The 18,177-nt window shown below is 41.0% G+C and overlaps 1 protein-coding gene across 4 annotated transcripts in view; it reads left to right on the forward strand.

The window, feature by feature from the left end:
* Positions 1-18,177, forward strand: part of LOC108428522 (cell migration inducing hyaluronidase 1) — a 187,955-nt gene that overhangs the window by 144,404 nt on the left and 25,374 nt on the right. For all 4 annotated transcript variants that reach the window (XM_017699577.2, XM_017699576.2, XM_037545477.1 and 1 more), the window contains exons 13-15: positions 5,157-5,366; positions 10,391-10,596; positions 17,559-17,628. In XM_017699577.2, the coding sequence (XP_017555066.1) occupies positions 5,157-5,366; positions 10,391-10,596; positions 17,559-17,628 (486 nt within the window). The remainder of the gene's footprint in view (positions 1-5,156; positions 5,367-10,390; positions 10,597-17,558; positions 17,629-18,177) is intronic.

Raw genomic sequence — 18,177 nt, forward strand, 5'->3', positions numbered from 1 at the left:
TCATATACACACGCATGACGCCTCCCAGCAATATCGCGCCTTTGTGTTGTTAATGGAATGATCTTTGACTCTCCTGCTGCTCGCAGGGACCACAGAGTATACTGATGCAGTAAGAACCTGTTTTCTGTTTAAACTGAGGGGCTGGTGACTTATGTTCTTATGGCTGGTCAGCTAGCCAACAGGCCTAAATAACTCCATCATTAATATCACAGACTTGATTCAAAGTACTGATTATTAATGATTAACTGTAAAACGGAAGTCTAAAAGTCTAAAAATGTCACTTTAATTGATTGAACACCTCAAATGTCCATGTTTCAGACAGAGGTAGCATCAAATCCAGGTTGAATCCCAAATGACACTGTATTATCCTAAATAATGTGTTGGGTAAGTTTTGAAATTCTTGCTTCTACAGCTAAATAGTGCACTATTTGTCGAGTACTGATGTGGCTGAATCCCAAATGACCATTTGTTGGCCATATTATGCAGAGTTTGGTTGCAGGAGCCACCTTCCAGCTATAACAAGTCCAGAGACACTGTACTTAAGTGAAAGTATGTGGACTCTCAAAAATGTACCCAGTTACAAATACGAGTGAAATCAAAAATATGAGTGAAAGTCAGAAAATCTCACGAATCCAACATACTCAGTGTGTATATTATACAGGGAGATTCACTCGAAAGAGGCCCCGAATATTCTGTAATAACTCTTGCTAGGATGAGGCAATCTGAACGAAACAACATGCAATGTGTTCCTCAGTATATGGAGCTTCGAACAAGCCAGGATGCCCCTGCGTCGGAGTAATGAGGTAGGCGCTGGACAGATATCGCTGTGTGTAAAATGTTGTGACTCTGTGTTGAGCTGCTAGTGAGCAATGTGGGGTGCCACGGGACGGATGAGAACCCCCTGCTGAGAAAAAAGTAAAATACACATCCGGACTAAATCCTGTAAAATGCTTTTGGAAATGTTGCAGCTTGCTTTGATTACTCAGTATTGTGTAAGGTTTATCTTTTGCCCTAGGTTGTATTAATCTTGTACTATTTAAATGAAACTATGGAAAACACTCAGGTTATAGTAATCCCATGTTGTAGAACAAACTGTAGAAATAAACCCAGGATATGTTTATTCTATGCTATAAAATGAACCGTAGAAATAAACCCAGGTTATATTAATCCTGTACTTACCAAAAATCCCTTCCTGAGTTGGATTGAGCAGAAGAGTGCTCCACTGTGCAGGACAGGCATACTAGAGGATCAGGACTGGGGCTGCCATCGACTGCACCCCTGCTCCTCTTTAAACGCTGTCCTTGCTTGACTTGGGGGCTAAATAAAGAATATCTAGTGTGTGAACTTGGCTTTTGAAGTGAGGGCTCCTGAAGGTGGTTCCTCCAGCTCAGCGTTTGCGTGCCATCACACACGTCAAGCAGAACAACGGCAGCCTTCAGTGGGTTCTCCTGCAAACCAGGGCTGCACACAGAGCCTGTCAGTGTGTGTGTGTGTGTGTGTGGGTGTGTGTATGTGTGTAAGGGTCACAGAGGCAGCTGACTTCCTCCATAATTGCTCCATATCTAGCTGCTTCTGTTCCCTCCTCACCTTAGCTGTCACGGGGAAGGTTGGCATGCTTCTCCTGGTGGAGAGAAAAAAACACAACATCGTGCGATGCACCATAACTAGGCCACTCCACCTTGTAACGACCCAAAGGTAACAAGGCCTGATGAAAGTAGGCTAGTTAAAGGAATAGTTTGGCAAATAAATAAACAAATAAATGATACTCCAGATGTGGTTAGTCAGCCACATGTTTGGTGTCTGATGTTTGCTTCTTTAGGTTTGAGAGCTAACAAGTAATGGAAGCTTTTAGCTAGTAATTAGCATTGTAGGTCATTACACTTTGGCTTCAAACTGCACTGCAGGAGCATTCTGGCCTTAAGCCAGCATTTAAGATGTTATTTGTTGTGTTGTGTAGCACAGCATTGTGCCCCTCAGCCCCTGTTGATTTGACAGAATTCACAGTTTTTAGCTTTTTTGATTTTTTCCTTCAGTGTTTACGTACTACAATACCCAGCATGCATTGCACAAGTATGTCAAACAACTGCTGAAAAAAAAAAACAACAAAGAAAAATGCTGTTGTATCAGCAACAATTCCATAAGTGACGTCAGAGGCTCGGATTCAGGTTCCTTCTGCATTAGCTAGGAGAAAACAGATATCTGCCCTAAGACACTTGTCAAAAAAGCTTCTCCAGCTTTGAGGTCCATCATTTTTGTAGACTTCAAACTGGAAGCTTGCTGTAGAGACTGCTGTGGCACCACTGTAGGAGATGAGTAGGCATGTTTCCAACATAGGTAGCAATGGTTTACTGTTATGTTTTTGGCTGGATTGTGGCTTTAATGAATCTTAAATATACTTAAGTGCTTTTCTTGTGATCTTGCTTAAATGCTCTATCTTAACTCATTCATTTGGACTCGCTCAAGAGCGCCCTCTGGCGTTTGAGAAACCTGGCAGATATTACAGAGTAGTAATTCTTCTCTACAAGGATTTGGCATGTAAACAAAGTCACTCAAGGAGCTTTCTATCATTTGAGAAATATCTCTAAAGTTCAGCCTTTTTCTATCTCAGAGTGACGCAGAGAAACATGTTCATGTATTTGTTATAAGCAGAGTTGATCACTGTAAGGATCTTCTTTTGGTCACCCTAAGAAAACTATACATCCTTTACAGCTCGTACGTTTTAAAAGAATTGTTTTCACTGGCTACCTGCATCGTTCGGGATAGATTTCTGAAGTTCTGTCACAAGTTTTAAAGACGCAAGTTTTTAAATGGCCTTAAAGCATCACTTACATCACAGAATGTGTGTCTGTTTTTGTTCCAGCGTGTGATCTTAGATCTGTAGATACTGACATTACAGTCTGCAGATACTGACCTTGATTCTACAAATACCATAGAAATCATGGACAGACTCATTCAGTTATTCTGCTTCTGAACTGTGGAACTCAGCTCACCTTTTCAGGTCAAGTCAAGAGGCTTTTATTGTCATTCCATCTATGTGAAGTGACACAGTGTGCAAACAAAAATAAGTGCATTTCACAGTGGAGTGAAATTACGTTCCTCCAGGAACAACAAAAAAAAAAGCATGATGTGTGAACGATGCAGATATAGTGTGCAAACAAAAATTAAGCTGGAAACAATAAATATAATAAATTAACACACAGCACTCAGGGGTTAGTTCAGTCCTTGTTAGTTTAAAAACCTGATTGCTTGAGGAATAAAGCTGTTGCAGAGTCTGGTTATGGTGGCACGGATGCTCCGGTACCTTCTGCCAGACGGCAGCAGTGAGTAAAGTCCGTGTGAGGGATGGACGGGGTCGTCCACAGTGCTAGTAGATCTCCGGATACAACGTGTGGTGTAGATGTCCATGATGGAGGGGAGAGAGACCCCGATGATCTTCTCAGTTGTCCTCGCTATACGCTGCAGGGTCTTGCGATCCGAGGCCGTGCAATTCCCAAACCAAGCGATGATGCAGCTGCCCAGGATGCTCTCCACAATCCCCCTGTAGAACACGGAGAACCTTTTAGACAGTTTGCAGAACCTTCTATTAGACAAGCTCAGTGCTCACTTTTAAGAAGCATCTAAAAACGTATCTCTTTAATTTAGCATTGAATTAAAACTACGTCTCGTGGTGTTATTTTCTTATAGGATTCTGAATCAATACTTATAATATCTTGTATAACTGTTAATCCTTTTAATTCACTGTTTGCTGAATTTTTCCTATAAAGAATATCAACGACAATCAAAGACAGAAAGCTGCCACGTGGCTGTTTTCAGGCCATCTTTACGGCTGCAAATGGTGCACTTATACAAGTAGAATTTTTGGACGCAGATTTTATTTGTGATCATTGCTACAGAATGTTCATCAGTACTTGTCAGCTGAGATGAAATACGACTGTAATGTTCTGTAGACAAATCCACACTCTGAGGGCCTGGCACACTGACCCTGTTCTGAACATCTGACTGGATGGTTTCCTGGTTTACAGGGCCGTCGTTATTGGCAACCGCAACCACAAGTGAGTTTTGGAAGGAGAGCGCATTTCCTCAGACATTAGAGAAGACTTCTTACCCACCGCCGCCTGTCGTGCTTTATTTAATGAAGCGACGTTGAAACAATTACAGAAATGCGAGATCTAGGTCACACCGTAGCCTCGGCTGCGGAGAGAAACTCACAGAGGGAGATCCATCTGTCTTCCCCTAGGAAGCATCAGGCCACCTAATGCATCCTGATTCGCCCTGTGTTTTATTTTTTTTCCCTGTCCAGCAAAAAAGATACGCACTTTATTTGCGTTGACATAAACTCTCATCTAAGACCCCCAAAGGCAGAAACCTAGTTATGAAGTATGAGCAATGAAAGAGGTGGGAAACGGGCCTAACCTCAAATCTCTATAGTTTTCTGTCTATTTTTTATGTGCATGTATTCTCACGCCCCGTTATACAGGTGCATTTCCATCTGCACTGATGAAAGACTGAGGATTTCTTTCTGTCTCGCATTTGTTTTTGGTGCATTCACAGCATTCCTGCTGCTCTGTTGGACCAAATTCATCCTTTAAAGCCAGCGTTTCTTAATCTTAAATGTAATCACTCATGACCCCCCCCCCCCCCCCCCCCCATTTTCTTCTGTTTTTTTTTCTCTCTCCTCACTCGTTACTCTTGCTTATGGTTTTTCCCCCTCATCTATCTAATTGTTTTTCTTTATCTCTCTTGCTCTTTTTTCTCTCATTCTTCTTTTACTCTCTCTTTCTTCCTCTTCATCTTCTCTTTTACTCCCTCGCTCTCTCACTCTGTCTCTCTCTTTTTTCCTCTTTATCGTCTCTTCTACTCCCTCGCTCTCTCTCTCATTTTTCTCTTCCTCTACCTTTCTCTCTCATGCTCTTATTCTTTTCTCTCACTCTGCTCTCTCTCTCTTCTCTTTAATATTTTCCCTTGTTTTCACTCTCTCTTTCATCCTCTTTATCTTTTACTCCCTCCCTCTCTCACTCTGTGTCTCGCTCTCTCTTTCTCTTTCTCTCTCATGCTCTCATTCTTTTCTCTCTCTCTCTCCTCTTTCTCTCTCACTCTGATCTCTATCTGTGGTCTTTTAATCCCTCTCTGTCTCTCTCTCTCTCTCTTTCTCTCAGGTGGAGCATGGTTTCAGAGGAGTTCACATTCAGGGTGTTGAGTTTGTGCACATGGGTCAGCAGTCTATGGGCCACTACCCCGTCCACTTCCACATGAACGGAGACGTTGACCAGCACGGGGGTTACGACCCGCCCACCTACGTCAAGGACCTGTCCATCCACCACACCTTCTCTCGCTGCGTGACTATCCACGGCTCCAACGGCCTGCTGGTGAGTGCCTGCCTTCAGGAGCTGCTGCTGCACGACTATTCTCATAATGTGGGGAGCAAGAAAGAGCAAGTTCAACTGTGCATGTGGTAGAACGGCAATAGTCATCAGTTTTGGAGATAATATTAAGACTTGTCTTGGCCTCAATTATATTTGCAATACAGAGTGTATTCATGTAATTATAATTTCATTTAAACAGTACAGCAGGATGATAGTCCTAATTCTGTTCTCTGTGAATCTGTAGGGTGTAGTTTACTTTTAAATGACTCATCAAACAATTCTAATAGAAAAAATCCATTAGTTAAGGCTTGGTGCCAGAGAAAGCTCTATGTTTTATGGCCTCGATCTCAAGCTCACTATTTTTGACTAGGTCTCAGCCACCTGTTCAGTCTTTACTTGATCTCAATTCATCATAGTCTTAGGCCTAAGAGTTAGGCTCAATCCCATTTCACCCCTTGCCCCTACCACTTAGCTCTACCCCTCCATTTTGCACGTTCACATCTAGGGGCATTGTGTCCTACTTCTACTACTACTAATAATAATAATGGTGACAAAAACCCGGTGGCATAGTGGGTAGCGCTGTCGTCTCACAGCAAGTCGAGCCAGGGTTCAATTCCCCAGCCGGGTTACTGGGGTCCTCTCTGTGTGGAGTTTGCGTGTTCTCCCCATGTCTGCTTGGGTTTCCTCATGCAGTCAGGCTGTTTGGTCATACTGAATTGCCCCTAGGAGTGAATATGTATGTCTGTCTTCCCTGCCCTGGACTGGTGACATGTCCAGGGTGTATCCTGCCTTTTGCCCATTGACAGCTGGGATAGGCTCCAGCACCCCCTGTGACCCAGAAGGAGAAGCAGCTTAGAAGTTGTGTGTGTCAAGAAAACCACAAATGGGAATATTTTCTCATAAAGAATTATGAGAACCATTGTATTATCCTAATAATTTAATATCATTTAAATGTATTATGGTCCTTTTCTTCATAAAAAGCATAGAAAATCACTAGTAGTAGCTTATATCTCAGTAGCTAGCTAAATTTCCTGGTCCACCTTAAATAATGCAGAAAGCGCATTCTGGTGCCTCAGACTGCCTGATTTAATTAACCTGTTTAAGAAGCCCTTTCTGAGTTGAATTGTGTGCGCCAGAGTAGGGAAAACACTAAAATGTGCACTGCTGAAGATGACAGTCTGCTCTGGCATCAGGCACTGTGAAAATTAAGGAGATTTAAGAAGGTTTATAACCACCTGACACTTTCCAAAATCTCCAGCCAAAGTTAATAACCAGCAGTCCCAATATTGTGCATCTATATCAGTAAATTGTATTGTGAGCAGATGAACATAAAACAGGAGAGAGAGAGAGAGAGAGAGAGAGAGAGAGCGAGCAATAGAGTCTGTGCTGTGGGGAATCTCAGCTGTTTTTATTGTCCCAAGCCTGCTTACCCAGGCAGGGTTGAAAAGTTCACAGAGTTCCTCAGATGTTTCTTTTTCTCTGAAAGTTGGGTTTTGCTGTAGTTCGGTTAAAGTGGCGCTTTGTGACCCACCGCTCTGCCACGTTACTGCAGAATCACTCCGCCATCTGTTGCCTCCCAGCTGCCTTCCTAACGAGCCTCCAAACGGCCACAAACAACGCCCAGCACACGCAAACTTTACCTACCAGCGACAATCACTCTGCACGGATGTCCTCTTATCACAGTGCGACCCTGAGGAAAGGAGCTAGAGCTGGCTAATATCTAAGCTTTCACCTTCCTCTCAGCGCGCTGTGGCCTTACATTTACCATGACCAATTAAAGACCAGCTGCCTTTTACACTGTGTAAACATTTCATATTTGATTGTTTTTCCTACTTTTATAAAGGTACTGTTTTAGAGATGTGAGTCAGCAGCTATATTTGTCACGTGCAGAAGATTTAACACCCTTGGTCAAAATGTTTTGTTGAGTTTCTGAGTATAAAAATTAGTTAACTAAAAATATTATCTGCAATTTTTCTAGTTTTGCTGCAATTAACCTAAAAAATCTAATATAAAATATAAAAATGTGCCATGACATTCATACAGGCCACATTTTATGTTCATTTTTCCCCCCAGGACATTAAACTGAGCACATAAACAGTAGTTGTGCTTTAAAAGGCGCAAACATTGTCTGTAGAAAATCTGTTCACTTATTACCTGGAAAAGCAGCAAAACGTGTAATTTGACATTTTACCAGGAAGGCCCAAACTTTTGAACATGACTACGTACAAGACCACGTATATACTGTATGTATTGAAGGAGCTGTATATATTAGGGGCAGGGGGACAAACCTCGTAGTGGTAGGGTCAGTAGGGTCGTATCAGTGCAAAACACAAACTCCTAACAGTTGACCACTCCTATAAATTACATATAAAAGCTGCTAGCTGGCTGGTGAGCTGACCACCTCATTGGCTGAGTGAAACAGTTCACGCTTACTCTTCAGTGTTCTCAAAATGACTTCATTGTTCTGGATAAAAATGATGACGCACTTACGAACTGTGATTTTGTGCAAGAGATCCTTACGAACCCATTCATTCGGGACTTGTTCCAAACTCCTAACAGTTGACCACTCCTATAAATTACATATAAAAGCTGCTAGCTGGCTGGTGAGCTGACGAGCTCATTGGCTGAGTGAAACAGTTCACGCTTACTCTTCAGTGTTCTCAGAATGACTTCATTGTTCTGGATAAAAATGATGACGCACTTACGAACTGTGATTTTGTGCAAGAGATCCTTACGAACCCATTCATTCGGGGGTTGTTCCTAAGTCTGAGAAACCCAGAAGGGCGGCGGTTCACTTCACAGCACATTTTCTGGTTGTGGTTGTGTTGTCATGGACACAGTATGTGGGTATTTTGTTGTTTCTGTTTGGTGAAACTCTTTTTTTTTTTTAATTAAAATGTATTATTTAATTATTTAATTCTGTTTTCTTGCTACCAATACAGTCATAACCCAAGCAGTAGTAAGAATATTGGACAATTTTGGGCAGAGCTCAAAATTCTAGCCAGTACATGACTAGGAAACACATCTTATGACAGATTATTTTAGTGAAATTCAAGTTGAAGGTAGCAACATGTGTATCTGCTGTAAAACCAAAGAATAAACAATAAATGATATCTGTAAGTCAAGGCGAGTCAAACTCTTAAAGAGCTTTAGGTCTTAAGTCATGAGTTAAAAGTTAGAGTAAGCGTGGTGTATTAGTTGTTGGTGGGGGCCACCTGTCAAAAAGAAGCCTTCCAGAGCTGTGCTGACGCATTGTGTGCTGAGTTTTGTGCTAGCCGCAGGTGGCTTCGACTGAATTCCATCATTCTGACGGGAGTAGCTCTGTGACGAGGCCTCCTGGTAATGTGCCTAACAAGGCTAAGTATTCTTTTGCCTGGCGGTTGTTGTATCATACACAGGGCTAGCACAGCGCTCACCTACTTTCTTAAAAGGCTTAATGGAATTGCTGTCAGCCCAAACAATCAAGTCTCAGTATGCCAACTCACACTGGGCAGATAATAGCCTGGCCGGCGTTGTGTGCGATGCTGGGAGAGTGGGCCGAGTGCTCGCAATCCGCCGGCCCCACCTCTGGCTTAGCAGAAATTCACAGTAATGTGTTTTAACTGCCTCACTCAGTGGAATGGAAAATGAGGGCGATAGTGTTCATGAAATGCGGTCAGCTCTGCTGATGGCTGGAACTGTCTTAAATGCGATAAGCAGTTTTTGGAATTCAACATAGAAAGTAAGTTTGCATTTAAAAATCTATCTGAAAATGTCCGTGAGTATCTGCAAAGTCCTAGAGTCATTTATTTCTAAAATTTCAATTCAGTTGTATTTCTAGAGTGCTTTCTACAATAGTTTGTCCAGAAATGCCCCCTAAAATAAATATGTGATAAATGTTATATATATATATAACATTATGAATAACATAACAAGGTTTGTATATATATTTGTATAAGGTATATATATATATGAATGAAAACCTTGTATCTCCAAAGAAGAAAACCTCGTATCTCCAAAATGGTAACTTTACAGGAGAAGGAAAAAACATACTTTACTTTCAAAGTAAGCCATTAGGCCATTCATAAAATTTACAAAAAATATAAAGAGTAACAGATACTTTCAAATTATGTCAAAAACTGAAAAATGCCAAAAATGGAGATATAAGGTTTTCTTCTGACAGAAACTATATATATATATATATATATATATATATATACACACACACACACACACACACACACACACACACACACACACACATATATATATATATACATATAAATTTCAAAATTTCAACATAATCAATGACATGTAAACAAATTCACTCAGAGTGGTTTGCTGTGAATTGTTAAGACTCTGATTTCTTTACAGTGCTGGTGATAGGAACCAGGAGCCACCATGACTTCAACACAAATATATCGATTTTATTTACTGTCCCAAACCACCAGTGAACCTACACGTGTCTTTGTTTATATGTGATGATTTTTATGGAAAGACAGTGGTAAATCTCAGTCCCTCTCCTGACCACAAACAGATAAAAAAACAATTTTAAGCCAAAACCCTCTCAAAATGATTGTAATACAGTGTTTCAGGCAGCATTTTCATACTGTATAAAAAAAGGAGCTTTTAGAGGTGGACGTCTGGTTCCTGTCACCACCACTGTGAATAATTCTGACTCTGCAAGTTTCTCTAGAACACAGCATTTCACATCAAATCTATATAAATGACTTTTTACATCTTAACAATTTAATTCTGCTGAAATTTTGAAAAATCCGTCGATTTCCCCTTTAACTGACTTAGCGATTTGTTTCTAGCGGATGCTAATTTTCAGCCTTGTGGTTTTTGAGCACACTGTGTTTCCTTTTCATAGAAGATTCAGGTGTTCAATTATTTGTATTTATTTAAAATATTAACCAAATATTGGATTGTTTAAAAGAGAAACTCAATTAATTATTAATTAATTGTATGAGCAAAATGCTGGTGTACATGGACCACAAACAAAACCTAAAAAAAATCTCCAATACTGAGCTTGTTCCTCTATGCAGGTGAAGGACGTTGTAGGTTACGACGCTCTGGGTCACTGTTTCTTCACGGAGGACGGCCCTGAGGAGAGGAACACGTTCGAGCACTGCCTCGGCCTGATGGTGAAGGCCGGCACTCTGCTGCCCTCCGACCGCGACAGCAAGATGTGTCGGGACATCACAGACGGCGCTTACCCCGGCTACGTGGCCAAACCGCGACAAGACTGCAGGTGAGGGGTCAGATAGAGTAAGGCTGTTTATGTTAATGCACCTTTAAGACTAATATGCAAATTACTGATTTTATGCTCTATAATTGGGCCTTATTCAAGGGCCAAAACACCCCTTATAGCTTCAGTGTGATGGGGCTGGACTAAACTGCTATAGGCTGAATAGCTGAGTATATGCAAATAGGTTTCCATGTACAGACTTTATAGACTATACATTTTAAAGTGACATCAAACTCTTTTGTTTCTAACAATGAGGTTTTCCCTGAATAAAGGCTGTTTTTCCATGATGAAGGTCCATTAACATAAGTGGATTGTCACTGCCACATGATTCCCAGGCTGACTTTGGCTAATAATTATTTTATTATTAATTTAAATTAATTATTAATTGAATATCCTGGCTGATTTTGTCAAAGTAGCCTGCACATTTACAAATCACTGGCTTCAGTGCCTCAACTGATAGTAAATAAGCAATGTGCGGTGATCATGGTGGTCAAGATGGGTTATTACAAGATCAATAAAATTGAACTTTTTATGAAGTTATTTTTTCTATAGGGGCTTTACTCTAAGCTATTTTTTTAGGATTTCTTAACTGCCAGCATTATAAGTGTCAATCAAGTGTTTTGATATGTACAGGCAGAAAGCTTTTCCATCAGTGGTCATCACTGCAGGCCTGCCTTCCTTTGTGTGTGTGTGTGTGTGTGTGTGTGTGTATGTGTGTGTGTGTGTGTGTGTTGACATAGAGACATTTCAATTCACTCACAGAAACCCAACTTGTGCAGTTAGGCCTATATGTTAAAAAACATAACATAATGTCAAATAATATATTTGCAGAGATGTTTAAAAAAAGAAGGGGGGGGGGGGATAGAAACGTGTGAGGTGGATTTGGACTGAGATTTGGAGCTGCAATAGCTACATTGCATTTTCACTGAAAATAATCCAAAGCCTTTGTGTCTTGAGATTTCTCATTAGACTGTTTGTGTAATTGATTTGAAAAAGCTAAACCTCACTCCACTCACCGGGCTTTTGGATTAGCATCATCACAATCAACAATAATAATAAACCTTTCTTCATATCTGCTTCTTTAGGATCAGCTCATCAGTTTGAGTTTAACCACTCAGGCCACTGATACTCAGCCAAAAACACATTCCTATCCATGAAGGATCCACCCATCGGATCTTTCGTTGTTATGGAAAAGAAGAACACATTTCTTGGCCATGTATGAAGGAGCCTTGGAAATGGGGCAGTCTAGTCATGCCACTGTAACACAATCAGGCTTCAAATGCAGCCTTGGAAGGATGCAGCCCTTGAAATGGGACACAGCTAGTATAGCGCTGCTGTGCTGCTAGAAGAAGAGTAAAGTATGCTCTACTGACGAATTCCCTCGTTTCATAGAATGCGTTCCCACCAGCAGTAAACTGAACTGCCATTTGTTGGACCAATACCCGTGGTTTTTGCTGGACTGGTTTGGCTGTCTGTCGCAGACCCAAATACGGGTGGAATATTCACAGATATCAAAATGCACTAAACTAAAAAAATCTGATGGGTCCAAACCAAACAAGGCAGGTGTGAAAGCACCTCTGCATCTCTGGTTTGCTGTCTGCACCGCATGTCCCAAACTCCTGATGTTTATTTAGTCTACTCTTGCAGTGCTTTTATTTGTTTTATTTTCCGCTTATGTTTTTATAACTTATTTTATGACTTTATGAAAGTGATATTAGTGGCCCAGTACAATCTACTTTCTCTCTCTCCCTGAGAATCGGTCCACTACAGGGTGCTTCATGGCCCACGGGTGGTCCATGGGCCACAGATTGAGAAACCTTGGTCTTTTTGACCATTTCAAGGCACTAAGTGCACAACAGCAACCAAAATGTGTCTCTCCCATTGAAAATAATTTTCACAAGGGCACTGTCAAAAACTTGCAGATTGTATTAGATGCTTACACTCATGTGAAATACTCTGGTTCAGTCTGAGTGGCCATGAAAGAATGCAGAATCCGCTTGACCACCACCCCCGCCACCCCTACTGAGGCTGTAGCTTATGTCATTTGCACATACAGCAAAATTCCAGCAGCATTATTGAAACGTGAAAGGCCTGAGGCCTGGAAGTTTAAGGAGAGAGAAACTAATTAAAACTTGTCAGTCAAGTCTAGAAATTAAATTCTCAAGCCAGTGTATGCTGCATATCTTGAGCCATTACACTAATCAGACCTATTAGCACGGCCCCATTCTACCTGCCATTACCCTTCCTCTCCACCTAAGCACAGTCTGTCATATTAACCAGCTCTTTTTCATGCCATTATTACTCCGTAATAATGTTTTATTCTCAGTTGCTCTGCGCCCTGCATGTTTTATGACCTTGGTTAAACCTCTCTAATTAAACTTATCAGATCACCACATAATAAGACTGTGGTTGCCTTTAAAGAGTAATTCATACAATAATTCATAATATCTGCTGAATGGTGAGTCTCAAAGGGGAACTCCACCAATTGCAGAATTCTGTATGGTTGAGATGTAACAGAGTCATTCAGAGGGGTTTGGTGTGAAATTGTTCAGATTTCTTTACAGTAGTGGTGATAGGAACCAGGGGTCACCATGACTACAACACAAACGTAAACATTTTATTTACTATCCAAAACCGCCTGTGAGCCTACACGAGTCTTCTGAGTTTATATATGGAATGTTGATGGTAAAATAGGGATATGCTGTATCTCCTACAGCATCCTGCATGCAAGTTTCTGATGTGAATGTTTTAACAAATATGTATTTTAGTGAAATAACCTTCTCAGAACTGCTATCACACAATGCCTCAGACACCAGGCAGCATATTGGCGACCCTTTCATATAACAACTTTCTGTGAGGGAGCTTTTAGTGGTGGACATCTCGTTCCTATCACCACAACTGTGAACGATTCTGACTCTGTGAATTTCTCTAGATACATATCGATGATCTAATTATGCCTATTTTTTCAAAGTTCGGTGAAATTCCCCTTTAAGTGACAGAAGCACAGCAGACTCTCTGACGACAGGCAGAAGGCATTAGGCTTGCGAGACTACAGGCGGTGCTGAAACAGCACTCCCAGAATACAAACGCTTCATAAAGCCAAACAAAGTTAGAATCGACTGTCTGATGCTTTAGCATGTTTATTATGTTTGCTGCTGAAGACGAGCTGCATGATGAATGAGCGTAGGCTGCACGGATCGATCATCTGAGCTACTAAAGCCCTGGAAAGGCAGAGCTGCTGTTGCCTGATATATGCTTGGTGTGCATCATTTATTTGTTATCATGACCAAGTCAGAAAAAAGTAGTCCAAGTTGTCCGGTCCGTATTAAATTCCATATTAAAGCAATAGTTTGGCGAGAAGCCAAAGTTATGCAGTTTTCCAACTTGTTTGTAACCGATCAGCCAGGACATTTTTGGTATCTAAAGTTTGCTTCTGTAATTGTTTTGCATTGGACGTACAAGGCTAATGTAGCTAAGAAGTAATGGAAGCAGATGTAGACCAATCAGCATCATGCTTAAATCCTAACGCACCTGTCCATTTTTGTCCAGTGGTCACGTTTTGGCTGATCTTTAAATTACTCAATTAAAGCACCTATTATCACACATTTGTCCCTGAAACTAAAAACAGTCAAAATGTACTTTTATTGTGCGCTTTAAAACTGATTTATGTAAATGATCCCTGTTCTCTGTTGATTGACTGCTCTTAATCCACATCAATCAAAAAGCAGTACAGGCTGAAACCTCAACTTCTGCAGGCTGAACAGGTGGATGTATAGGTGCTGATTTTTGTGATATCACAAAAGTTCAAAACACACTGGACTGGTAGGTGAGGGGTTCGTTTTGAAACTCTATCGATGTTTTCAAACTACAGCAAACAAAAGTGGAAGAAGAAAGTGAGGGAAATTCAGTTTTCCATGATATGGGCTGTTTAATATGATTAGAATGACTCAAATTAGCATCTCATATTAATTAATGAGCATGTTTATAGGACAATGTGCGGGAGCTGATATGTGTTAAGGCTGTAGATGTGTGCGGTGTGTGATTAGGGAGTGCTAAACTGCTGTGTAGGATAGAGATAAACAGGCTGTTTAAATTCAGAGATTCACAGGTTTGTGTGTGTGTGCGAGTGTGTGAAGTTACAGAGCTGTAATTAGTTTGATGACGCTCACACACTCCAAAAACTGCAAAGTCTAATACCGTACATACAGTGGGTTGCAAAAGTATTCAGCCCCCTTGAACTTTTCAACCTTTTGCCACATTTCAGGCTTCAAACATAAAGATATGAAATTGACATTTTTTGTGAAGAGTCAACAACAAGTGGGACACAATCGTGAAGTGGAACGAAATTTGTTGGATATTTTAAACTTTTTTTAGAAATAAAAAACTGAAAAGTGGGGCGTGCAATATTATTCAGCCCCCTTGCTTTAATACTTTGTAGCGCCACCTTTTGCTGTGATTACAGCTGCAAGTGGCTTGGGGTACGTCTCTGTCAGTCTTGCACATCGAGAGACTGAAATTTTTGCCCATTCTTCCTTGCAAAACAGCTCGAGCTCAGTGAAGTTGGATGGAGAGCGTTTGTGAACAGCAGTTTTCAGCTCTTTCCACAGATTCTCGATTGGATTCAGGTCTGGACTTTGACTTGGCCGTTCTAACACCTGGATACGTTTATTTGTGAACCATTCCATTGTAGATGTTGCTTTATGTTTTGGATCATTGTCTTGTTGGAAGATAAATCTCCGTCCCAGTCTCAGGTCTTTTGCAGACTCCAACAGGTTTTCTTCCAGAATGGTCCTGTATTTGGCTCCATCCATCTTCCCATCAATATTAACCATCTTCCCTGTCCCTGCTGAAGAAAAGCAGGCCCAAACCATGATGCTGCCACCACCATGTTTGACAGTGGGGATGGTGTGTCCAGGGTGATGAGCTGTATTGCTTTTACGCCAAACATAAGTTCGATTTTGGTTTCATCTGACCAGAGCACCTTCTTCCACATGTTTGGTGTGTCTCCCAGGTGGCTTGTGGCAAACATTAAATGAGACTTTTTATGGATATCTTTGAGAAATGGCTTTTTCTTGCCACTCTTCCATAAAGCCCAGATTTGTGCAGTGTACCACTGATCGTTGTCCTATGGACAAAGTCTCCCACCTCAGCTGTAGATCTCTGCAGTTCATCCAGAGTGATCATGGGCCTCTTGGCTGCATCTATGATCAGTCTTCTCCTTGTTTGAGCTGAAAGTTTAGAGGGACGGCCGGGTCTTGGTAGATTTGCAGTGGTCTGATGCTCCTTCCATTTCAATATGATCGCTTGCACAGTGCTCCTTGAGATGTTTAAAGCTTGGGAAATCTTTTTCTATCCAAATCCGGCTTTAAACCTCTCCACAACAGTATCTCGGACCTGCCTGGTGTGTTCCTTGGTCTTCATGATGCTCTCTGCGCTTTAAACAGAACTCTGAGACTATCACAGAGCAGGTGCATTTATACGGAGACTTGATTACACACAGGTGGATTCTATTTATCATCATCAGTCATTTAGGTCAACATTGGATCATTCAGAGATCCTCACTGAACTTCTGGAGTGAGTTTGCTGCACTGAAAGTAAAGGGGCTGAATAATATTGCACGCCCCACTTTTCAGTTTTTTATTTCTAAAAAAAGTTTAAAATATCCAATAAATTTCGTTCCACTTCACAATTGTGTCCCACTTGTTGTTGATTCTTCACAAAAAATTACAATTTCATATCTTTATGTTTGAAGCCTGAAATGTGGCAAAAGGTTGAAAAGTTCAAGGGGGCTGAATACTTTTGCAACCCACTGTATGAACAGAGGGTGTAACAGTACAGACAATGCATTAATTAGAGTGTGTGTGGGTGTGTGGGTGTGTGGGTGTGTGGGTGTGTGGGTGTGTGTGTGTATGCTCTTGGTCTGTGTACACTTACAATCTACCTAAACCTGCGATCATTAGAAGCAGCACAAGCAGTAACATTTTGTCATGCTTGTAACAAGAGAAGAACCAGTTTTGGTGCAATATAGAACCATTTAAAGCAAATTCTGTAAAGCAAAGGGTTCAATGAGTGTTCATGGTTCTTTATAGAACCATTGTCCTAACTATAGAACCTTTGAAGAACCATTGTTACACCAAGAATGTATAGAACCATCTACAGCACATTCTCTATCAATGTGAAGAACTCGTTCATGATGCATTGAACCCTTCATGGTTCTTTATAGAACCATTGTCCTAACTAAAGAACCTTTGAAGAACCATCGTTACACCACAAATGAATAGAACTATATATTACACACTCTCCATCAATGTGAAGAACTCGTTCATGATGCAAAGAACCCTTTAATCATGCAAAGGGTTCAATGAGTGTTCATGGTTCTTTATAGAACCATTGTCCTAACTAAAGAACCTTTGAAGAACCATTGTTACACCACGAATGTATAGAACTATATATTACACACTCTCCATCAATGTGAAGAACTCGTTCATGATGCATTGAACCCTTTAATCATGCAAAGGGTTCAATGAGTGTTCATGGTTCTTTATAGAACCATTGTCCTAACTAAAGAACCTTTGAAGAACCATCGTTACACCAAGAATGTATAGAACCATCTACAGCACATTCTCCATCAATGTGAAGAACTCGTTCATGATGCAAAGAACCCTTTAATCATGCAAAGGGTTTGATGAGTGTTCATGGTTCTTTATACAACTATTTTCTTAACTAAAGAACCTTTGAAGAACCATCGTTACACCACAAACCATAAATAGAACCATATATTACACACTCTCCATCAATGTGATGAACCATTTCACCATGCAAAGATACAAGAAGACAGAAGAAAACTAAAGCTTGGAAATAACATTTAATGCCTCTCTCTCTCTCTCTCTCTCTCCCTCTCTCTCTCTCTCTCTCTCTCTCTCTCTCTCTCTCTCTCTCTCTCTCTCTCTCTCTCGCACTCTCAGTGCTACCTCCACCTTCTGGATCGCTAACCCCAATAATAACCTGATTGACTGTGCGGCTGCAGGCTCGGAGGTGAGTAGCTTTAGCGCGTTAATGAGTCTGTTTCTGTCTCGGCGCTGTGTTATTTTAACAGGGTTAGAGCCGTGCTGGGCCAACATTGGCTGTTCAGTATGTTGTCTGTTAATTGTTGTTGCTATATTGACTTCTTTAATATTTATATCACCAACGGCTGCAATATGCAAATGAGTCCTTTGTTAATGAATCACTAAAGTTTTTAATATTATTTCATTGTGTGCGTCCTGAACATGCTCCAGTGTGTTTGAACGAATCGAGTTAATCATGTAATTGAACAAATGCAAGATTTTTTGCATGAACTTTAAGTTGGCTTGACAAGCCTGTTGCTTGACCACAGGTCACTCAGGTACTATGCTATTACCTTCTCCCCCTCGGAGGTTTGTTTACATCACTGGCGTCAGTGTGGACCTGGAATGGCAAAGTTAGATCTGGCTGAGCCAAGACAGGAGGATTTTTCAAGGCCTGCTTCAGATGGTCAAAACTCTTCTAGCATTAATCTGTCCCCTCCCACTTGACCACTTCTCGCTTTAGGTGGTTCAAGGGAGC

Source organism: Pygocentrus nattereri, chromosome 15 (genome assembly GCF_015220715.1).
Source record: "Pygocentrus nattereri isolate fPygNat1 chromosome 15, fPygNat1.pri, whole genome shotgun sequence".
Classification (NCBI taxonomy): domain Eukaryota; kingdom Metazoa; phylum Chordata; class Actinopteri; order Characiformes; family Serrasalmidae; genus Pygocentrus; species Pygocentrus nattereri.